The sequence below is a fragment of the Salvia miltiorrhiza genome, chromosome 7, assembly GCF_028751815.1.
Source record: "Salvia miltiorrhiza cultivar Shanhuang (shh) chromosome 7, IMPLAD_Smil_shh, whole genome shotgun sequence".
In the NCBI taxonomy this organism is placed as follows: domain Eukaryota; kingdom Viridiplantae; phylum Streptophyta; class Magnoliopsida; order Lamiales; family Lamiaceae; genus Salvia; species Salvia miltiorrhiza.
In genome coordinates this window covers 7,589,334-7,613,655 of record NC_080393.1, presented here as the reverse complement: position 1 = coordinate 7,613,655, position 24,322 = coordinate 7,589,334, and the positions used below count along the sequence as shown (strand labels likewise).

Below are 24,322 nucleotides of genomic sequence, written 5' to 3'. Positions count from 1 at the left end.
CTTTAATTTCCATGCCGAACCCAAACGTGTCAAGACTCGCGGGACGGAGGGAGTAGTATTTTAATAAGTGTTAATGCATAATATTAGATGGACCTATACATATATTTTATTAAAATTGATGATTTTTTTAACTGGCCCAGATCATAATGAGAAAAATTTATTACCAGTTTATAGAGTTTATTAATTTACCGAGAATTATTATTACTTAAAGAGGATTTATTGTATATAAAATTTATTAATATGGAGCCATTATTTCTTTTTTCAATGGAGTAGTTTATCAAGACATCCTTAAATGATAAATAAATACTCCGTTTCAAGGGATGACATTAATTTAGAGTTGTAACATTTTTATGTAGCATCCTCTCAATAGTATAAATAACGGCTTCTATTTTCAACAAAACTGCTGAAAACACTAAAGCATATATGGGTTTTAGATCCAAGATGATGATCAAGATTATGTTGTTTGTGATAATTAATGGAACATTAATATTGAATTTGGGTGCAGATAAATGTTACAGATATATGGCACCAGAGTGTGTGGATGCAACTTTTACAGCTTTGTGCCAAGATATTTGTGCACCAATAGCGCCAACGATTAGCCTTGATTGCTGCGATCAAGTTCTTCATAATCTTGTAGGCTCTTGTATTAATGTAGAAATGGTTAATGAAGCTGCAGGTTTCTGCAAATTGAACGCAACTAATGTTAACTTAAGGAGTGATAATATTCTCTTATTTTGCGCAGATGGTAGCTATCTATAATCATCAGATTAAATTTTGTTACAGTGCGCCACTTGTTGCAGATTAAATAATGGAAATGATTTTTACTAAATAATGGATGTCAAAAAACACTTCTTTCAGATTTTTTATTTATATCTTCTTGTATATTAAATTATTTTTTCTTTTACTTATTTATTTACAAAAAAAGTGACTAGAATTACTATACTCTGTATTTTTATTTTTACGGTCATTATTAACTTTTTGTTTATCAAAATGGTTACTTATGAGATATTCTGAATACTGACTTCACACTTCCAGAAATACCCTCGTTCATTCTTTCGGAAACACAAAATTTCAAGCACAATAAAATGTTGTTTAATTCATTCAAAGAAGAACAAAACAATACAATGCTCATAATATATATGTATATGAAGGTATGAAGAGTCGATTCGATATGATGAGTTGAAACCTATGTACGTATGCATTTAAGGATGCCTTACTTGCATAAACTATTAAAGAAATAATATCTCCACAATATGTTTAAATCATATGATCGAAAAGCTGCAATCCATTTCATTACACATAAACCATTCATCACAGTTTTCCGAATAAGATAATAACTTACCCTAAAAACACCTGCACATGCGGCTATACTGTTAGTCAAAGGTGGCAGCTTTCTTTTATGGCTGTCACCAACCACCTCTCACCAACCACATCTCACCTACCACCTCCAATTCCTTCACTATAAATAATCTCCTCCGCAGCACTTGCCAAAACACAACACCAAACACAACTATCAAAGCAGATAGCTAGAGAGATAGAGAGATAGAGAGAAAAACTTGTGAGAGAAAACTTCAGTGTGGAAGTTATACACGAGTGATAAAAGTGAGTTGAGAGATAGCCTCTGCGTAGGCAGATACAAAATACAGTGTGGTATTGTTGTACTCCTCCTTTTGTGAGATTCTCTAATATATTGGGGTGGGTCCGTGGACGTAGGCAGTTTGGCCGAACCACGTTAAATATCGGTGTCATTTTTTTCCCGTCTTAGATAATTTATATCTTTGATATTGCTTTCGATTTGATAATGGGCGGAATTATTTGTGTATATTTCCCAACAACTGGTATCAGAGCCACGTTTGTGGCGGTCTGATAATTTTCTTGTGCTGTTACTATTCATCATGAATAGTGATTTCGTTGTGAACAGTGATTGTTCTTTTGTAATTCTTAGTATGCTCTGTGGTTGCAGTAATTACTGAACCTCCACATCAGAAAAGAATTACTTTGAGAAAATTATCTTGTTTATCAATTGGGAGCAGTTACGATGGGCGACGGAAAGATTACGATTGAGAAGTTCGATGGTACGGATTTCGGTTTCTGGAAGATGCAGATCGAGGATTATCTTTATGGAAAAGATCTACATCAGCCCCTCAAAGAAAAACCAGATAAGATGGATCCGGACGAGTGGGAGCTGCTGGACAGAAAGGCGATGAGTGCAATACGTTTATCGCTGTCCAGGAACGTTGCCTACCACACGACTGGAGCAAAGTCAACAAAGGAGATGTTGGCGATTCTGGCGGAGATGTACCAGAAACCATCAACTGCAAACAAAGTACATTTGATGAGACGATTGTTCAATCTAAAAATGTCCGAGAGCACACCAGTGCAGAATCATTTGAACGAGTTCAATATGATCACCACACAGCTGAGCTCGGTGGAGATCGAGTTTGATGATGAAGTTCGTGCCCTAATATTGCTATCTTCTTTGCCAGAAAGTTGGGCCAGAACAGTGACAGCAGTTAGCGCTTCATCGGCAAAGGCAAAGTTGCGCTTTGACGAAGTAAGAGATCTGATGATCAGCGAGGAGATTCGCAGGAAAGAATCTCCATCTACTTCAGGGTCAGGGACTGCACTGAACACGGAATATCGAGGAAGATCGAAAGGAAGGCAGAACAGGGGAAGGTCAAAGTCCAGAGGAAAGAGCCAATCCAGGACGGATAAGGGTTCAATCCAGTGCTGGAACTGTGAAGAGTTCGGGCACTTTAAGAATCAGTGTAAAGCGCCACCGAAGAAAAAGGATCACAAAAAGACAGCGAACGCAGCCACAACAGAAGATGTAGGCGAGGCGTTGGTCCTGAGCGTGACCAGTCCGATGGAGTCGTGGGTGCTGGATTCTGGAGCATCTTTCCATGCCACCTCGAATCGAAATTCCTTCATAAATTACATGTCGGGAAATTTCGGAGAAGTATATCTCGGAGATGATCACCCATGCAGCATGGTGGGCATAGGAGAAGTACAGATCAAACTCAATGGATCTGTATGGAAATTGAAGGACGTGAGACACATTCCAGAGTTGAGGAAGAACTTGATCTCCGTCAAGCAATTGTCAAGAGAAGGATGTGATACACACTTCTCAGGTGATTATTGGAAAATCACTAAGGGCGCAATGATTCTTGCACGTGGCAAGGATACTGGAAGCCTATACACAACGATGAATGCGTGTGTGACAATTGCAGTTGCTGATAGCAAGAAGAATGCAAATTGTGGCACCAAAGACTTGGGCACATGAGCCAGAAAAGGGCTCAAGTATATGCATTCGAAAGGGAAACTACCAGAGCTTCAGTCTGTTGATATAGACTTTTGCGAAAGTTGTATCTACGGGAAGCAGAAGAGGGTGAGTTTCAATACCAGTGGTAGAACTCCGAAGCAAGTAAAGCTTGAGTTAGTCCACACAGATGTTTGGGGCCCAGCAGCAGTTTCATCCAATGGCGGAAAGTCTTACTTTGTGACTTTCATCGATGACCACTCGAGAAAGGTGTGGGTTTACTTCTTGAGACACAAGTCAGAGGTGTTCGAGGCGTTCAAGAAGTGGAAGGCCATGGTGGAGAATGAAACTGGCTTACGGATAAAGAAGTTGAGATCCGATAATGGTGGAGAATACGGAGATATGGCGTTCAAGAAATTTTGTTACCAGGATGGCATCAAGTTAGAAAGGACGTTGCCAGGAACACCACAACAAAATGGAGTTGCAGAACGCATGAACCGGACGTTGACAGAAAGAGCTAGGAGCATGAGGATACATGCAGGACTGCCAACACAATTTTGGGCAGAAGCTGTCAACACAGCGGCATATCTCGTTAACCATGGGCCATCTGTACCATTGGAGTACAGAATACCTGAGGAAGTTTGGAGCGGCAAAGAAATTAAACTTTCTCACTTGAAAGTATTTGGTTGTGTCGCGTATGTACACATTAGTGATAATGCCAGGAGTAAGCTCGACTCCAAATCACTAAAATGTACTTTCATTGGATATGGTGGAGATGAGTTCGGGTACCGTTTTTGGGATGACAAAAACAGGAAGGTCATTCGAAGCAGGAATGTCATATTCAATGAAAATGTGATGTACAAGGACAAGAATGCAGTGCAGTCCACCGACACAACAAGTGACGATCCAACATACGTTGATCCAGATGATACTGAAGAGTGCAGTACATCGAAGCAAACAGATGAAAGTTTGCAGACAGAAGAGCCCAACTCTGAGGCTGATCCACCACAGTCTCCAGTTCCAGCTCCAACTCCAATACCCAGGAGGTCATCTCGACCTCATGTTCCAAACAGGAAGTACATGAATCAGATGTTACTGACTGATGCTGGTGAACCTGAATTCTATGAAGAAGCATGTCAAGTCGGAGATTCTGTCAAGTGGGAGCTTGCAATGAAAGAAGAGATAAAATCTCTTATCTCTAATATGACGTGGGAACTAGTTGAGTTGCCCAAAGGAAAGAAAGCTCTACACAACAAATGGGTGTACAGAATCAAAGAAGAGCATGATGGTTCAAAGCGATTTAAGGCAAGATTGGTAGTCAAAGGTTTCCAACAGGAAGAAGGAATTGACTACACAGATATCTTTGCTCCGGTTGTAAAGTTGACAACAATCCGGTCGGTCCTGAGTATTGTCGCAACGGAGGACTTGCATCTAGAGCAGTTAGATGTGAAAACTGCTTTCCTCAATGGTGACTTAGAGGAGGAAATATACATGCAACAACCAGATGGATTCTCTGTCAAAGGAAAGGAGAAGCTGGTGTGCAAGTTGAAAAAGAGCCTGTATGGCTTGAAGCAAGCTCCGAAGCAATGGTACAAGAAGTTTGATGGATTCATGCAGAAAAATGGCTACATGAAGTGCAATGCTGACCATTGTTGTTACTTCAAGAGGTTCGAGTCCAGCTATATCATCTTGCTACTTTATGTTGATGACATGTTAGTAGCCGGCTCAGACTTGAACGAAATCAAGAAGTTGAAAAGGCAGCTTTCAGCGGAGTTCGAGATGAAGGACTTAGGAGAAGCAAAGCAAATTCTCGGGATGAGAATTTATAGAGACAAGCAAAAAGGTGTTTTGCAGTTGTCTCAGGCCAACTACGTCAATCGAATCTTGCAAAGATTCAACATGAGTAGTGCTAAACCGGTTAGCTCAGCATTAGCTAACCATTTTCGCCTATCCAAAGAGCACTCTCCAAAGACTAAGGAGGAAAGAGACTTCATGGCTAAAATTCCTTACGCCTCAGCCATTGGAAGTCTGATGTATGCCATGGTCTGTACTAGACCAGATATCGCTCATGCAGTGGGAGTTGTGAGCAGATTTATGGCAAATCCAGGAAAGCAGCATTGGGAAGCAGTAAAGTGGATATTGAGATATCTACGTGGATCTACTGATAAATGCTTGTGTTTTCGACGAGGTGATGTAGCACTACAAGGTTTTGTAGATGCAGATTTTGCCGGTGAGGTAGATCGCAGGAGAAGCACTACCGGTTATGTCTTTACTGTTGGCACGACTGCTGTTAGTTGGATCTCGCAGATACAAAAGATTGTTGCTTTATCCACTACAGAAGCAGAATACGTGGCAATCACCGAGGCTAGCAAAGAAATGATCTGGTTACAAGGGTTGTTGGCAGAATTGGGTTTTGATCAGACGAAGAATGTCTTGTACAGCGATAGTCAGAGTGCGATACATCTGGCAAAGAATTCAGCATTTCATTCTAGAACGAAGCATATTGGACTTCGTTATCATTTCATCAGATCTCTGTTGGAGGATGAGGTGTTAATACTTGAAAAGATCCAAGGAGCTCAAAATCCAGCCGACATGCTTACAAAGGCAGTAACCATTGTTAAATTGAAGTTGTGCTCAGCTTCAATTGGTTTGCTAGAATGACAAAGACAGAAAGGCTGCTGCGTTGATCGAGGTGTGAAGACAGATTGAAATCAGTCTTCAAGTGGGAGATTGTTAGTCAAAGGTGGCAGCTTTCTTTTATGGCTGTCACCAACCACCTCTCACCAACCACATCTCACCTACCACCTCCAATTCCTTCACTATAAATAATCCCCTCCGCAGCACTTGCCAAAACACAACACCAAACACAACTATCAAAGCAGATAGCTAGAGAGATAGAGAGATAGAGAGAAAAACTTGTGAGAGAAAACTTCAGTGTGGAAGTTATACACGAGTGATAAAAGTGAGTTGAGAGATAGCCTCTGCGTAGGCAAATACAAAATACAGTGTGGTATTGTTGTACTCCTCCTTTTGTGAGATTCTCTAATATATTGGGGTGGGTCCGTGGACGTAGGCAGTTTGGCCGAACCACGTTAAATATCGGTGTCATTTTTTTTCCCGTCTTAGATAATTTATATCTTTGATATTGCTTTCGATTTGATAATGGGCGGAATTATTTGTGTATATTTCCCAACATATACAAGAAGAAAAAAGAAAAAGAAAATAAAACTGAATCTATTGTGAGGCAGTGTTGCTAGAGATTTCTTGTTCAACGACTTGGGACTAAGGGAATTGGTACAGTTTCGTGGTGAGTCATTTTGAGTGTCTACTTCTCGGACAGAGCTTCGATCATAGTACCAATCTCCAATGGCTTTTTCGATTGTCTGCAAATTGCACATATACCAAATAAGTGAGCAAATGCATGTATTCCTTAACTTTAATTTAGTGTAACTTGTCACTATGAAAGGCAGAATGTAAGTACAAAGAAAACTTACTTTATTTGCAAGAGAGATGCTTGCCCACCACCCGTGTGAGTCGAAGTGGGGATGAAGATAACAAGAGTGAACAAACATTCCTCTATTTGAAGAGTTCTTGAGTTCCACTAATGTCTCAATTAATGTCCTTCGAAAATCTGAAATTACACAAATTGAAAACGAAAACAATTTTTTTTGTTAGTTACTTAGTTGATTAATTCAGAATTGAAGATTTTTAACTGGAATAGTTAATTATGTAGTACCTCTCATTAGTCCTAGTTCGGTGGAATTGCAGCTCATTAGGTTACTAGTGCAATTGTGGCTGTGGCTGCCTAATACGCTTCCAACCTGCAGAACAAGTTAAAATAATTTGAGCCGTAATCAGTAATTATAGCAATTAAATAATGTAGAATATACATATATACTAATGTTTCTCCAGATTTTGTTTGTATTGAGAAGTAGTTAATAATATGTTACATATAATTTTGTTTTTGTTCTTGTTCCATTTGAATGTTATATTTTCACATAAGAGTGAATGAGCTTACCTGAAATTGATCGAAATCTGATTCTAGTATAAAGAGTAGTGTCTCAATATCCCCAGCAAAATATTCAGGAAAAAGGCACTGATATTTAAATCAATATGATAAATCATTAGCTGTAAGAACTTAGCAATGAGATTTTATATAGAAACAATAGGGCCGAATGGCCCTATTCAACATACAACATCAAATTTTGTCCACCATTTGAAAAAACATAAATTTTAGCCATTTTTTGTATGTCATGACTATTCTACCCTTCTCTCTCTTTCCTCTCTCTTTCTCATCTCCCTCTCTCTCTCTCCAGCGGCTGCGCTATCTCCTCTCTCCTTCTCATCTCCCTCTCTCTTTCTCCAGCGGCTACGCGGCAGCGGCGCCGAGTAGAAGTCACCGGAGCAGATCTGATCGCAGCGGCGCCGAGCAGAAGTCAGCGGCAGAATTCGTCGGAGTAAAGGATGAGGCGGCGGCGGTGGAGGAGATACGATCCTCTGAAACGCGTGGAGGGGGGATTGGTCAGGTGACAGATGATGAGGCGGCGACGGCGGCAGATCTGATCTGATGAGGCGGCGGCGGTGGATCTGATCTGATCGTTGCGCCGCCTCCTCCATCGGCAGATCTGATCTCCGCCTCCTTCGATTTCAGTCATCGACAGATCTGATCTGATCTGTGCTGCACGTATGGCACTATTAGTGCCATAAGTGCCATAAGTGCACACTTCCCCCTAGGGTTTAGATGTTCCATTTAGGGTTTAAATGATGTTGTTGTTTCTGTATTTGTGCTGCACGTATGGCACTTATGGCACTATTAGTGCCATAAGTGCCCAAATGACCATTTTACTTAGTTTTATTTTGAATTTTCGTTGGCACTTATGGCACTAGCACTATTAGTGCCATAAGTGCCAAAATGACTATTTTACTTGGTTTTATTTTGGATTTCCGATGGCACCCGACCCGGCACGCGACCCGCGTGTCTGATCCTACCCAGTCCGCCTCATTAAGGGCAAAAACGTCCAAATCAATAAAAATGGCCAAAATTTGTGTTTTTTCAATGTGTGGCCATAAATTGTGTTTTATGCTTCATTTTGGCTACTTCAAAATTTTACTCTTTTATATATCATGATACATAATACTACAATTCCTCATCAAGTTGGGATTCCTCTTTGATGTGCACGTGAGAGGCAAAGAATTGGCCAACTCCTTCAAGCCACATCAAAAAAACAAAAGTAAAATATTACAGTTATGATATGTCAACATTAAACCTCATGAACATCCCAGTGATGTAATGAGATTTTATTCACCAAAAATCAGAAACAATACATCTGAAATTTAAATAAGAAGCAGAAAAGTACAGAATAATACATTTGTTTTTATCACATAGCCGTAAAAATATTTCCTGAACTGGATTCGACGTAGACCCTTTCTGTCAATAAAAAATAATACTGAATTATATTTTTGTAATAGTATATAAAATTATGTAATTTTTTATACTCAGTTTTTGAATATTACCCATGAAGGAAAGCCAGAGTCGGAAATGCACTTCACTCGAGTAGCACTGGAGAAGAGTTTCCGGCCGAACTTATCGCAGTGTAACATAGTAGCTAGTCCACCTACTGAGCTCCCAGTGAGTATAGCCTGTAAACAATAGTAGTAAATTATAAGAGTTCAGCTACCAAGTAAAAATATCTCTATGTTATATTTGCATATTTAGACTCTACGCATCTAACTAATAAAGTGAATAAAGTAGAAAAATACAACAAAAACCATAATTGCTTGGCATTTATCATTCCTTTAGCAAGCATTTCCTCCATCATAACATTGAAAATCCTTGCACCTCGAAAGGAGAGGTTTGTCTTCTGAAATACAAAAATTAATAGGTGAGTAGCATAATCAACCTAAATCAAATACTACAAAATTTGGTTAAGTTTTCTATCTCTAAACATAATGCTAAAATAAAAAAAATAAAAAAATAAAAAAATAAGAACTAGCAAATGACCAAACACTTACAGAGTCCAATATATCTGACATAAATGATGAGCCATCACTGTAAGTAATACTATAAACCTTGTGCCAATTGCAGAAATCTATCAGAATAAGAAATCAAATTTGTCATCCAATAAAATGAAGATCAAATATCCGTTGAAAGGGACATGTATATACCCGGATTAGATGTGCAATTTAAATCCAGTAAAGCTGAGAAGTTGGTTTGAGAAGCAATAAGGTGACTGCTCCATAAATATGTACGTGATCTGCTATAGCAGTCGGTTAGGTTGTAGCACCATCCACCACCCTAGAATAAAATGAAAAAACATTTTTATCCATCAAATATAAAAGATGGAAAATGTAAGCTTAAGAACAAGAAGATAGCATAGAGATAATTTAATTTTTTTGGAAGTAATGTTAAAGAGAGTGTACTTGCAGATACACGATCCAACTATCAGCTCCGTCTCCAGATCCCTCAGCGTAAGAGTACGCTGGGGCACTCCCATCAAGGCAAACTATAACCACAAAGGAAATAGCAAGTTATGCAGTCAATATACACATACATATATACATACTTGTAAGCAAACAAGTAATATCGAACCTGCTCCTTTAGGGATGGCGCTGTCTAGAATAGTAACAGGGGCGAGGGTATCGCCATGGACTTGAGCATTCATCACAAGTGAACAAATCAATAATTCACGTGTGATTACAGTGTTGGAAGGTTCAGATTCCCAAGTTCAGTTGAGGAATTGTGCTTGTGGAATTGTCATCTTGATTGGGAAGATTTGACCATGATGATTAAATCATTGGCCCATCTTGGATCTTTAGAAGTGCATTCGGTGAAAGGAGCCGAGTGGGAGCTTGTTGAGGAGGAATTCCCTTGCCTCAAAGTATTGAGGATTTGTGAATGTAATGATTTGATTTATTGGTGTGCAGAGAGCTCCCAATTTGCGGCGCTTGAGATTCTGGAAATCTCAGAAGTACCTAAGTTGAGTGAGATTCCTTGTGATATTGGAGAAATACCAACACTTAAGACTTATTCAATTGGACAAGTGTAGTGTGAGTGCTGCAGTTTCGGCAATGAGAGTGTGGGGAATGAAGACCTTCAAGTTGAAGTTCATTTTCAGAAAATGGAACAAGTAGAGAGATTTCAGAAAATGGTGGAAGAAGAAGCTCTAACAACCAATAGTCTTCGTCTATTTCATCACTATGAAAAGATCAATTGAGGTATTCTAAACTTTGACAAGGTTCATTCTTATTCTCATTTTAGGGGATTTGTGTAATCTCTTTTTTTAGATCAGTTTATTAATTTATCGAGAATTGTCTTAATTAAAGAGGTTTTATTGTTTATAAAAGTTATTAATATGGAGCTATTATTTCTATATTTAATGGAGTAGATTATCAAGACATCCTTAAATGATAAAGAAATAAGTTTCAAGGGATGACATTAATTTGAGTTGTAACATTTTTATGTAGCATCCTCTCAATAGTATAAGTAAGTAGTAACAACGGCTTCTATTTTCAACAAAACTGCTGAAAAGACTAAGCATATATGGGTTTTAGATCCAAGATGATAATCAAGATTATGTTGTTTGTGATAATTAATGGAACATTAATCTTGAATTCGGGTGCAGATAAATGTTACAGATATATGTCACCTGAGTGTGTGGATGCAACTTTTACAGCTTTGTGCCAAGATATTTCTGCACCAATAGGGCCCACAATTACCCATAATGGTAAGGTTGATTGCTGCGATCAAGTTCTTCATAATCTTGTAGGCTCTTGTATTAATGTAGAAATGGTTAATGAAGCTGCAAGTTTCTGCAGATTGAACGCAACTAATGTTAACTTAAGGAGTGATAATATTCTCTTATATTGCGCAGATGGTAGCTATCTATAATCATCAGATTAAATTTTGTTACAGTGCGCCACTTGTTGCAGATTAAATAATGGAAATGATTTTTACTAAATAATGAATGTCAAAAAAACTTCTTTCAGATTTTTTATTTATATCTTCTTGTAATTTAATTTATTTTTCTTTTATTTATTTTCTATTACAATTTCATTAAGAGTAAAATACTCCCTATTTTTTATTTACATAAAAAGCGATTAGAATTAATATACTCCCTATTTTTATTTTTACGATCATTATTGTCTATTTAGTGTTGTCTATGTGCTGAAATCTTGTACGTTTTTGTTAAGCAAAATGGTACGAAGAGTCGATTCAATATCATGAGTTGAAACCTATGTATATATGCATTTGATGATTTAAGGATGCCTTATTTGCATAAACTATTAAAGAAATTAATAATATCTCCACAATATTTTTAAATTATATGACCGAAATGCTGCAATCCATTTCATTACATGAACCATTCATCACTGTTTTCCGAATAAGATAATAACTAAATCACCCTAATTAAAAACACCTGCAAATGTGGCTATACAACAAGAAAAAATAAAAAGAAAATAAAACTCAATCTATTGTGAGGCAGTGTCGCAAGAGATTTCTTGTTCAATGACTTCGGACCAAGGGAATTGGTACAGTTTCGTGGTGAGTCATTTTTACTGTCTACTTCTCGGACAGAACTTCGATCATAGTACCAATCGCCAATGGCTTTTCCGATTGTCTGCAAATTGCATATACCAAATAAGTGAGCAAATAGCTAGAAATTAAGTATATTAATTGATCTGCAAAAATGTTATATATATACCAGAATTTTTCTTAATGTAAAACAGAAAATAGTCTGATAAATCTCAAACATTACAGATAAAATTAAAGGAAGAAATATATGTATTCCTTACGTTTAGTGTAACTTGTTACTATGAAAGGAGAAAGTAATTTAAGTACAAAGAAAACTTACTTTATTTGCAAGAGAGATGCGTGTCCACCACCCGTGTGAGTCGAAGTGAGGATGAAGATAACAAGAGTGAACAAACATTCCTCTATTTGAAGAGTTCTTGAGTTCCACCAATGTCTCAATCAATGTCCTTCGAAAATCTGAAATTACACAAATTGAAAACGAAAACATTTTATTTTTTGTTAGTTGATTAATTCAGAATTGAAGATTATTAACTGGGATAATTAATTATAGTACCTCTCATTAATCCTAGTTCGGTGGAATTGCAGCTCGTTAGGTTATTAAGGCAACTGAGACTGTGGCTGCCTAATACGCTTCCAAGCTGCAGAAAAAAATTAAAATAATTTGAGCCATAATCAGTAATTATAGCAACTAAATAATGTAGCATATACATATATACTAATGTTTCTCCAGATTTCGTTTGCAGTGAGAAGTAGTTAATATGTTACATATAATTTTGTTTTTGGTTCTTGTTCCATTTGAATGTTATATTTTCACATAAGAGTGAATGAGCTTACCTGGAATTGATCGAAAGCTGACTCTAGTATGAAGAGTGGTGTCTCAATATCCCCAGCAAAATATTCAGGAAAAAAGCACTGATATTTAAATCAATATGACAAATTGTTAGCTGTAAAACTTAGCAATGAGATTTTGTCAAAATACATATACAATTCCTCACCAAGTTGGGATTCCTCTTTGATGTGCACGTGAGAGGCAAAGAATTGGCCAGCTCCTTCAAGCCACATCAAAAAGGAAAAAAAAATATATTAATTACAGTTATGATATGTCGACATTAAAACCTTATGAACATCCTAGTTATGTTAAGAAGCACACAAAGTAGAAAAGTACAGAATAATACATGTGTTTTTATCACATAGCCGTAAAAATATTCCCTGAACTGGATTCCACGCAGACCCTTTCTGTCAATAAAACATATAAGATGAATTATATATATTTTTGTTATAGTATATAAAATTATGTAATTTTTTTTACTGAGTTTTTTAATATTACCCATGAAGGAAAAAGCCAGAGTCGGAAATGCACTTCACTCGAGTAGCATTGGAGAAGAGTTTCCGGAACTTATCGCAGTGTAACATAGTAGCTAGTCCACCTGCTGAGCTCCCAGTGAGAATAGCCTGTAAACAATAAGAGTTCAGCTATGAAGTAAAAATAGCTCTATGTTATATTTGCATATTTAGACTCTACACATCTCACTAATAAAGTGAATGAAGTAGAAACATTCAACAAAAACCATACTTGCTTGGCATTTCTCATTCCTTTAGCAAGCATTTCCTCCATCATAACATTGAAAATCCTTGCACCTCGAAAGGAGAGGTTTGTCTTCTGAAATACAAAAATTAATAGGTGAGTAGCATAATCAATCTAAATCAAATACTAGAAAATTTGGTTAAGTTTTCTATCTCTAAACATAATGCTTAAAAAAAAAAAGAACTAGCAAATGACCAAACACTTACTGAGTCCAATATATCTGACATAAATGATGAGCCATCACAGTAAGTAATATAAACCTTGTGCCAATTGCAGAAATCTATATGAATAAGAAATCATATTAATATTATCATCCGATAAAATGAAGATCAAATATCATCAGTTGAAAGGGACATGTATATACCCGGATTGGATGTGCAATTTAAATCCAGTAACGCTGAGAAGTTAGTTTGAGAAGCAATAAGATGACTACTCCCTAAATATGTACGTGATCTGTTATAGCAATCGGTTAGGTTGTAACACCATCCACCACCCTAGAATAAAATGAAAAAACATTTTCATCCATCAAATATAAAAGATGGAAAATGTAAGCTTAAGAACAAGAAGATAGCATAGAGAAAATTTAAACTTTTTTCCAAGTAATGTTAATTAAAGAGAGTCTACTTGCAAATACACGACGATCCAACTATCAGCTCCGTCTCCAGATCCCTCAGCGTAAGAGTACGCCGGTGCACTCCCATCAAGGCAAACTATGACAACAAAGGAAGTAGCTACTTATTTAGTCAATATACACATACATATATACATACTTCTAAATAAATAATATCGAACCTGCTCCTTTAGGGATAGCGCTGTCTAGAATAGTAACAGGGACAAGGGTATCGCCAGCAAAATATTCAGGAAAAAGGCACTGATATTTAAATCAACATGATAAATTGTTAGCGGTAAAACTTAGCAATGAGATTTTAAATCAAATTATTTTAGGGTTAATAGCCAAAAAATACACGAACATTCACCGGATTTACAAATTGCACATGACCTTCAAAAATAGCCCCAAAATACACCACATTTTAATTTAATCGCAAATTACACACGGCGAAAATTCCGATCACTCTTATGTTTGACCGGTGATGACGTGGAAATTATTTTAAATTACATGGCATTATGTGTGGCATTTTTTACACGATTGCAAGACATGTATTCAAAACGACGTCGTTTTGAATAGAAATTAAATTGTCTTCTATTTTGATATTTTAAGAATTTCCTCAAAAATAAATAAATAAATAAACTTTTGAAAAGTCTGGCCTCTCTCCACCCCCAAGCCCCCGTCACCAACCCCAGCTCCTTTCCCTTCTTGCTGAATCCGGCGCCACCCCACCGCCTCCGACATCGCCCCGCCCTCCCTCTGAGAAACCCCAACCGCAAGAATCTGCCATCGCCCCACCCTCCCTCAGAGAAACCCCCAGCAGCAAGAATCCACAATCGATTTCTACAACGGCGTCCAAGGACGCCGCCGCCCACAATCCAGCCCACCACGCCTTCTGTTTCACTGGATCGCAGATCTCCACTGCCCACAATCGAGGATCTCCTTCTTCTCTCGTTTCTCACAGACATACACACACACGTTTCTGCTCCATTCCTACCGCCGCCGCCTAAAGCTCTAGATCCCCAAAGTCGCTGCCGCCTCGCCCTCCTGCAAACCCCTCTTCCTTCATCGTCCTTGCAGAGGCGCATCGTCCAACACACCAATTACTTCTCCTCGTGCTTCAATTTTCGTCACCCCGCCGTCTCCCTCTTCACCCACGATTTTCGCCGTCCCGCCGCCCTCTCCTGCCCTAATTTTTGAGATCCGGACTGGCGCCCTTCGAAATCCTAATTTCCGTAGCGGTCACCGAGATTTGGAGAAGCGACGCCTCATCTGGATCTGGGTGGTTCGCAGGCCCAGGAGGAAGACAACAAAGATTTGGAGAAGAAGGGGTTCTTGCAGAATGAGCGACGATGAGTTCTTGCAGAATGAGTGACGATGAGTGCTTTCCATTTTTTGATTTTTTTTTTAATTTAAAAGAGCTTTACAAAACGACGTCGTTTTACTATATCGAAAAATCGTCCACGTCAACAAAATCCGACAGCCACGTCACCACCGATCAAGATGTTAGTCAATGCGGGTGCAATTTGCGATTATATTTTTTTTTTTGATCAGTAAAAGAGAAACTTTATTGACAAAGAAAAGAGAGAACCCAAGGTACCAGAGATACCAAGAGTATTACAGAAAAGAGAGTTTATGTTCACAAGAACACCAAGAGGATAAGGGAACATTGACATCCACGAATTGGTAGATCTTGTTCCAACTCCAGATTCTACCCTTAAATTCCAAAACAAGCTTCTTAGCATCCCACGCCCTACCCTCAAACTTGCTCTCGTTTCTATATTTCCAAATCAGCCAAACAATCCCAACCCAAAGAGCAAGAAGCAGTTTTCTCCCTTTCTTCCTTCTAGCACCAAAGACAAAGGATTTAAAGTGTTGAATAATACCTTTAGGCTTTACTGTTTTAATGTCCAGCCATTGAAAAATTTCATCCCAGACCATCTCAACTTTGGGGCAATGCAAAAAGATATGTTCCGCCGTTTCTTCTTGCATCACACATGAATTACACCATCTCTCTTCGGACCCAATTGCAACATTTCTCCTAAGCAAATTGTCACATGTAGGCAATCTGTTAAGCAATACTCTCCATGCTGTCACAGCTGCCTTATGGGGGGTCTTAGCCTTCCAAACTTGAGCTGCGTCGCTACCCGTTTCCGTCAGTTGCCCGCTTTTAAACGCCGCAATTTGCGATTATATTAAAAGGTGGTGTATTCTGAATCTATTTTTGAAGGTCATGTGCAATATGCAAATTCGGTGAAAGTTCATATATTTTTGGGCTATTAACCAATTATTTTAATTTGTTATGCAGCTTGGAAGCGTATTAGGCCACAGCCTCAGTTGCATTACTAACCTGATGAGCTGCAATTCCACCGAACTAGGACTAAGCAGAGGTACTAAATAATTAATTATTCTAGTTAATAATCTTCAACATTTGTGTATTTGCGAGAGCAACAAATTTTATTTGGTCCTACAATAGATCTAACAATCCCTGCTTGGGCCTCCGATTCTTGATGGATCAAATTATTTCTATTGGAAATCACATATTCGTCTTAAGGGCGAATAAGAGTTTATTTCATGGACGGAGGGAGTATTATTTTATACGAAATTCTTTTGAAGACTTCTTCTGTTTCAAGGTTGTTTCCCTTGGGGCAAAAATAAATTAAATAATCATATGACATTGTTTGCCACATTTAACACCCTACAATGTCGATTAGTTTGCAAATTCATTTAGTTATTTAATGAACGTTAACACCGTTCATTTTTTTCTTTTTTTTCTTTTTTTTCTTTTTAATCTGAAGGTGAGCATCGGCGGCGGCAGCAGCCTATTGATCGCTGCTGCTCGCCAGAAATCAAAGGGATTGGAGGCTGAAATTAGGGGATTTAGGGACTCGGAGGTAGAGAATGCATAGGAATGTAGCTCATCACTATAGTACTATGTAATTAAGCATGCACTATTTAGTAAAATCCATTTCCATTACTTAATCCGGAAACCATTTCCATTATTTAATCCGCAGCAGATGGCGCGGTGTAGCAAAATATGATGACTATGGATAGAGATCATCTGCACAATGTGCGAGAATATGATTACTTCTAGACAAAACATTAGTTGGGTCCAATCTGCAGAAACCTGCAGCTTCATTAACCATTTCTACATTAATACAAGAGCCTACAAGACTATGAAGAACTTGGTCGCAGCAATCAACCTTGCCATTAACGGTAATCGTGGACCCTATTGGTGCACAAATATCTTGGCACAAAGCTGTAAAAGTTGCATCCACACACTCCGGTGACATATATCTGTAACATTTATCTGCACCCGAATTCAACATTAATGTGCCATTAATTATCATAAACAACATAATCTTCATCATCATCTTAGTCTTTTCATCAGTTTTGTTGGAAATAGAAGCCGTTGTTACTTCTTATTTATACTATTCAGAGGATGCTACATAAAAATGTTACAACTCGAATTAATGGCATCCCTTGAAACTCATTTATTTATCATTTAAGGATGCCTTGATAAACTACTCCATTAAAAAAGAGGCATAATGGCTCCATATTAATAAATTTTATATACAATAAATCCTCTTTAATTAATATAATTCCTCCATAGATTAATAAATTCTATAAATTATTAAATTTTCTGATCTCGACTTGGGATAATACTCCCTCCGTCCCGCGAGTCTTGACACATTTGAGTTCGGCACGAGAATTAAGGAGTTGTAGATTAGTGTTTTAAGTGTGTAATTAATAAAGTATAAAATTGATAAAGTATAAGAGAGAAGGTAATAAAAGTGATAAAGTAGGAGATAAAATATAATAAAGATGATAAAGTAGGAGAGAGAAGGTAATAATTATTGCCCAAAAAGGAAACGTGTCAAGATTCGTGGGACGGTCCAAAAAAGAAAACGTGTCAAGATTCGTGGGACGGAGGGAGTAGTTCAAAAAATCATCAATTTGAATAAAATAATAATTTATTATATAACTCTTTTATAAATATATAAGTCCCTTTAATATTATACATTAGCAATTCTTAGAATAATAATTACAATTATGAATGTTATGCTAACTTGTTAAGATATGAACTTATTGTTGTAAGAGTTTTCTTGAAATTGAAATTTAGATGGATTTGATCTCTAATTAACCTTTTTTAGTTGCATCTAAAAGTTCTTATGTTGAGTTCTTCAGTTGTAATAAAAAAATGTGAAAAGTTATTGTTGTTGTCAATTCTTCCTTTTTTGTGATTGCTTTCAAAGGATCTTGAATCATTTTCAGCTTGATCATCATTAGTTACAAGAATAATACATATATGAATTTATTTTGTTAAAAATATTAGAATCTTCAAAAGGATAGATATTGGCATGTCAAGTGAATGAATTATTTTATTATTCATTGTGAATGATGATTTTTGAATTTGACCCAAGTTGAGATAGAAGAAATTTATTAGTTTATAGAGTTTATTAATTTTTTTAATACTATTTTAAAAAAAGTTTATTATAGTTGTAGAATCAAATAGACGAAATTATTAATTAAAAAATTAAATATAATGAATATTATCTCTATTTTTTATTTTATCAAATAAAATAGGGTTAATTGCATCAAAATACACGAGCTTTAGTCACTTTTTCATTCTGTACACGAGTTTTGAAATTTACATTTTAAATCATGAACTTTGCATGTCTTCCAGTTTTTCCATAAAATTGAACTCCGACAGTCGGAAAGCTGACGTGTCTTTAAACATGTCACGCGTATGTAACATGTCATTAATTAAAACGACGTGGCACAACGGAAACGACATTGTTTTGATAGTGGTTGTCAAAACACTGCGTTTTGCTGTAGGACGGCATCGTTTAGGGTACTATCTCGAATTAAAGCCTCAATTTAGGGCATTAGAGAGATCATCGTCACTTGCACAATATCGGAATCAAGCTGGCGTCGGCTGCGTGGATTGCCGGCGGAGGTTTCAGGATGAGGTGGTGGAACTTATCAGCATCTCGCGGTCCTTTTCCGATTAAGTAATCGAGATCGCCTCAGGCTTCTGCAAACACTACTAAGACGGAATCGCCACTGGTGAAGTGCAATTCAGGCAAATTAGGGCTGGAAGACGAAGAATATAAGAAGTTTCCGGCAAGAGGAGGGAAGTAGTTGAGGGCTTGGGAGAGAGAGCGTTTGACGTCGGGAATGATTGTGTTGATGAAGCAATCAGTTGAACAGGGGAATCCGTAGAAAAGAAGGCGGCGAACTGGGAGGAAGTTGAGCTAGAGCATGTCGAAAAAGGTAAACGGCAATGAGAGATCCGCCGCAGCAGCTAGTAGCGCGATCCAGCAGTGCTTGAGCCTTGAAAATGTTATATATATCGGAACCTTGAATTTAATTTTTAATCTTTGTCATCTCTAAAGCCTCAACTTAGCGTCACTTCTCTATTGAAAACCCTAGAAATTGCGAAATGGGGATGAAAATGAAGAACAATTTCACATTTAAACCTATTTTTTGTTAATTGGAGCAAAACAACGTCGTTTATTGATTTTAAAAACGGTGTCGTTTACTTAGTCGAACGACAGTTTAAATGGCACACTTCCGACTGCCACATAGGCTCCACATCATCAGCAAATTGGGGGTAAATCAATTTTAAGGAAAAATTGAAACAAATGCAAAGTTCATGATTTAAAATGTAAGTTTCAAAACTCGTGTGCAGAATGGAAAAGTGACTAAAGTTTGTGTATTTTCATGCAATTAACCCCAATAAAATAACATTGGTTATTAGTACAACATACACTCTTTTTGTTAGTTTTATCTAAAATTATAATTTCCAAAATTAAAAAAACACTCTATAAATAAAACATTATTAATTTACCGATATATTAATATCTCCCAAGACCATTAATCTATGGAGCATTTACTGTATAATATGGATATTTGATGCCACCAGAATTGTTTAATTCATTCAAAGAAGAAGAAGACAAAACAAAACAATACAATGCAGACAATATGTATATGACGGTATATGAAAATGTACATATGTCGATTCAATATCACGAGTTGAAACCTATGTACATATGCATTTAAGGATGCCTTACTTGGATAAACTATTGAAGAAATAATATCTCCACAAGATGTTTAATTATATGGAACTTAGATTCCTACAAGCGTGGATGATCGAAATGCTACAATCGATTTAATTACATAAACCATTCATCACTATTTTCGAATAAGATAATAACTTAATCACCCTAAAAAAAACTGCAGATTTGGCTATACAACAAGGAAACATAAAAAGAAAATAAACTTCAACCTATTGTGAGGCAGTGTTGCTAGAGATTTCATGTGCAACGACTTCGGACTAAGGATATTGGTACAATTTCGTGGTGAGTCATTTTGAGTGTCTACTTCTCGGATAGAACTTCGATCATAGTACCAATCTCCAATGGCTTTTCCAATTGTCTGCAAATCACATATACCAAATAAGTGAGCAAAAATGTAACATATACCCGAATTTTTCCTAATGTAAAACAGAAAATAGTCTGATAAATCTCAATCATTACAGATAAAATTAAAGGATGAAATATATGAAAGGCAAAAAGTAAGTACAAAGAAAACTTACTTTATTTGCAAGAGAGATGTTAGTCCACCATCCCTGTGAGTTGAAGTGGGGATGAAGATAACAAGAGTGAACAAACATTCCTCTATTTGAAGAGTTCTTGAGTTCCACTAATGTCTCAATCAATGTCCTTCGAAAATCTGAAATTACACAAATTGAAAACGAAAACAATTTATATTTTTTTTGTTAGTTACTTAGTTGATTAATTCAGAATTGAAGATTTTTAACTGGAATAATTAATTATAGTACCTCTCATTAGTCCTAGTTCGGTGGAATTGCAGCTCATTAGGTTATTAAGGCAACTAAAGCTGTGGCTGCCTACTACGCTTCCAAGCTGCAGAACAAATTAAATCATTTGAGCCATAATCAGTAATTATAGCAATTGTAATGTAGCTTATACATATACTAATGTTTCTCCAGACTTTGTATTGAGATGTAGTTAATAATATGGCTCAACGATTACATATAATTTTGTTTTTTTTTTCACATAAGTGAATGAGCTTACCTGAAATTGATCGAAAGCTGATTCTAGTATAAAGAGTGGTGTCTCAATATCCCCAGCAAAATATTCAGGAAAAAGGCACTGATATTTAAATCAACATGATAAATTGTTAGCTGTAAAACTTAACAATGAGATTTTATCATAATACATAATACAATTCCTCACCAAGTTGGGATTCCTCTTTGATGTGCACGTGAGAGGCAAAGAATTGGCCAACTCCTTCAAGCCCACATCAAAAAGGAAAAAAAAAATATTACAGTTATGATATGTCAACATAAAACCTTATGAACATCCTAGTTATGTAATGAGATTTTATGCACCAAAAATCAGAAACAATACATCTGAAATTTAAATAAGAAGCAGAAAAGTACAGAATAATACATGTGTTTTTATCACATAGCCGTAAAAATATTCCCTGAACTGGATTCCACGCAGACCCTTTCTGTCAATAAAACATATCAGATGAATTATATTTTTGTTATAGTATATAAAATTATGTAATTTTTTTTACTGAGTTTTTGAATCTTACCCATGAAGGAAAAAGCCAGAGTCGGAAATGCACTTCACTCGAGTAGCATTGGAGAAGAGTTTCCGGAACTTATCGCAGTGTAACATAGTAGCTAGTCCACCTGCTGAGCTCCCAGTGAGTATAGCCTGTAAACAGTTAAATTATAAGTTCAGCTATGAAGTAAAAATAACTCTATGTTATATTTGCATATTTAGACTCTATACATCTAATTAATAAAGTGAATAAAGCAGAAAAGTTCAACAAAAACCATACGTACTTGCTTGGCATTTCTCATTCCTTTAGCAAGCATTTCCTCCATCATAACATTGAAAATCCTTGCACCTCGAAAGGAGAGGTTTGTCTTCTGAAATACAAAAATTAATAGGTGAGTACCGTAATCGACCTAAATCAAATACTACAAAATTTGGTTAAGTTTTCTATCTCTAAGCATAATGCTAAAAAAAAAAAGAACAAGCAAATGACCAAACACTTACGGAGTCCAATATATCTGACATAAATGATGAGCCATCACAGTAAGTAATATAAACCTTGTGCCAATTGCAGAAATCTATAAGAATAAGAAATCAGATTTGTCATCCAATAAAATGAAGATCATACATCAGTTGAAAGGGACATGTATATACCCGGATTAGATGTGCAATTTAAATCCAGTAAAGCCGAGAAGTTGGTTTGAGAAGCAATAAAGTGACTACTCCCTAAATATGTACGTGATCTGCTATAGCAATCGGTTAGGTTGTAACACCATCCACCACCCTAGAATAAAATGAAAAAATATTTTTATCCATCAAATATAAAAGATGAAAAATGTAAGCTTAAGAACAAGAAGATGGCATAGAGAAAATTTAAACTTTTTTCCAAGTAATGTTAAAGAGAGTGTACTTGCAGATACACGATCCAACTATCAGCTCCGTCTCCAGATCCCTCAGCGTAAGAGTACGCTGGTGCACTCCCATCAAGGCAAACTATAACAACAAAGGAAATAGCTAATTATGTAGTCAATATACACATACATATATACATACTTGTAAACAAATAAGTAATATTGAACCTGCTCCTTTAGGGATGGCGCTGTCTAGAATAGTAACAGGGGCGAGGGTATCGCCATGGACTTGAGCATTCATCACAAGTGAACAAATCAATAAACTCAGCCAACCATCTATAGTGATGCTGCCTTTCGCCATTCTTTAAATACACAAATTATATTAAAAAAATATGATTAGTATTCGACAAAGTGTTGGAAACAGTCACAACAAACAGCAAAAGTTAACACAACTAAATTTTTGAAACAGCCAAATACAGAGGGATTCGACTTAGTTGTGTTAACTTTTTCTAGACTAAACAACAACTTCATAGCTTCAAACAATTTAAACAAAGTGACTGACATACTTTGAATTCAGAGATTAGAAAGAAAGAAAACCTTGTGTAACTTTTGAAGAGAAAACAGAGGATTGGGTAAAAAGAGGAGAGTGTGAGGAAGCTTGAAAGAAACTGGAAGTAATGGTGAGGTTGAATGCTAAGTATGAGCCCTCTTTATAGGGAGGGAAGGAAGCAGAACTTGCAAGCTTAATATGAGTTGATTTCAACTAAGAAACCCATACCGTGCATTTATCACAAAAGTTAAAACTTCCCAGAAATGGGGAAGGAGAAAGTAAAGGTGAGAATTCAATTTCCGGCCAAAAACGATGGATAATCTTTATTTTCATCGGATGAGATTAAATGATCTCCACTTGCGTGAGAAAATCAATTTCATAATCGATTTCTCGAGAATCAGCAGACCGCACAGTGCATGCTGGAAATGGGCGAGGAGACGAAAAGGGAGAAAATGCCATTTCCAGCCAAGAGCTCTTTTTCTTAGGAGAATTAATTGCGTTTGATGTGATTTTGTCTTCAGAAAAGGGAAAGAGAGATAGTGAAAATTGAACTTGCTAGAAATGGGCACGATGGCATTAGCAGCAGAGCCGATAATTTTATTTTAATTTTTTTCCACGGGGAGGAAGCACAGTAACTTCCGGCGGCGGCGGTGGTGGTGATGGTGGTGGTGGAGTTTGGAAGGGATATTTTGGGTATTTTAGAGGTAGTGATTTTGTAATCAATCGCTCTATCATCTTGGCGGGAAGGGGACGAGAGATAAATAATCAACTATTTGGATTGGAATGGACCCAACTGCCCTTCCACATTGAATTTTATTATAAAACTCTAGTATTATAACTATAAACAATTATTTATAAATAATAATAAGGTAATACAAAGTTAAATTATATTTAATTATAAAAAAGTAGTAATATTTAGGTCTTCTATTTATATATTCTATATTTATATGACTTTGGAATTCTTAACTTTTACAGACAATATTCACTGTAAGCATTTTATCATGCATATAATATACTTGAGCTTTCCTCAGAAAAAAAAAATATACTTGAGCTATTATTTTACTACTATTTTTTATTCTTTTATTTTTAAATGTGTCATTTGTAGTTTTTCTCTTATTTGATGGAAACTTTTACTTTCTTCCCAAAACACATTACTTATCTACATCTTACTCACGTCATAATATGCATATATAATTATATTTAAATTAACCATAAAATTGTTTTTTCGTACAGTTAGACAATTACGTCTTCTCATTAGCGAAGTTTGAACTTTGAATTGGTCAACAAGAGAATACCGTATTATTTGAATTGGTATATACCGGTTATTTGGGTATATCCG

The 24,322-nt window shown here is 36.5% G+C and overlaps 1 protein-coding gene across 4 annotated transcripts; it reads right to left on the bottom strand.

The window, feature by feature from the left end:
- Positions 1–1,267: 1,267 nt before the first annotated feature.
- On the bottom strand, positions 1,268–23,263 carry LOC130992207 (pectin acetylesterase 8-like). Of its 4 annotated transcripts, none has more exons than XM_057916759.1 (14): positions 23,000–23,258; positions 22,662–22,795; positions 22,493–22,575; positions 22,237–22,366; positions 22,087–22,160; positions 21,870–21,956; positions 21,614–21,738; positions 21,466–21,526; positions 21,250–21,303; positions 21,088–21,165; positions 6,996–7,080; positions 6,754–6,890; positions 6,454–6,642; positions 1,268–1,365 (listed from the first exon to the last, which is right to left on the bottom strand). In XM_057916759.1, the coding sequence occupies exons 2-14, from the start codon at positions 22,792–22,794 to the stop codon at positions 1,339–1,341; spliced, it is 1,263 nt and encodes a 420-aa protein (XP_057772742.1). In that variant the 5' UTR covers position 22,795; positions 23,000–23,258; the 3' UTR covers positions 1,268–1,338. The 4 variants fall into 4 exon arrangements, with proteins under 4 accessions (XP_057772742.1, XP_057772741.1, XP_057772743.1 ...); XM_057916758.1 differs by having other exon boundaries at positions 23,031–23,256; XM_057916760.1 differs by lacking the exons at positions 1,268–1,365; positions 6,454–6,642; positions 6,754–6,890; positions 6,996–7,080 and adding exons at positions 11,559–11,877; positions 12,112–12,248; positions 12,346–12,430 and having other exon boundaries at positions 23,031–23,230.
- Between the last annotated feature and the right edge of the window lie 1,059 nt (positions 23,264–24,322).

What these genes read in the sequence shown, in the direction of transcription:
- LOC130992207 (XM_057916759.1), bottom strand. Translation starts at nt 22,794, where the DNA reads ATGGCGAAAGGCAGCATCACTATAGATGGTTGGCTGAGTTTATTGATT. An exon ending in TGTCAGATATATTGGACTCC is followed by an intron (nt 21,957 to 22,086) that starts GTAAGTGTTTGG and finishes TTTGTATTTCAG; the next exon opens with AAGACAAACCTCTCCTTTCG. An exon ending in GAATGAGAAATGCCAAGCAA is followed by an intron (nt 21,739 to 21,869) that starts GTACGTATGGTT and finishes AACTGTTTACAG; the next exon opens with GCTATACTCACTGGGAGCTC.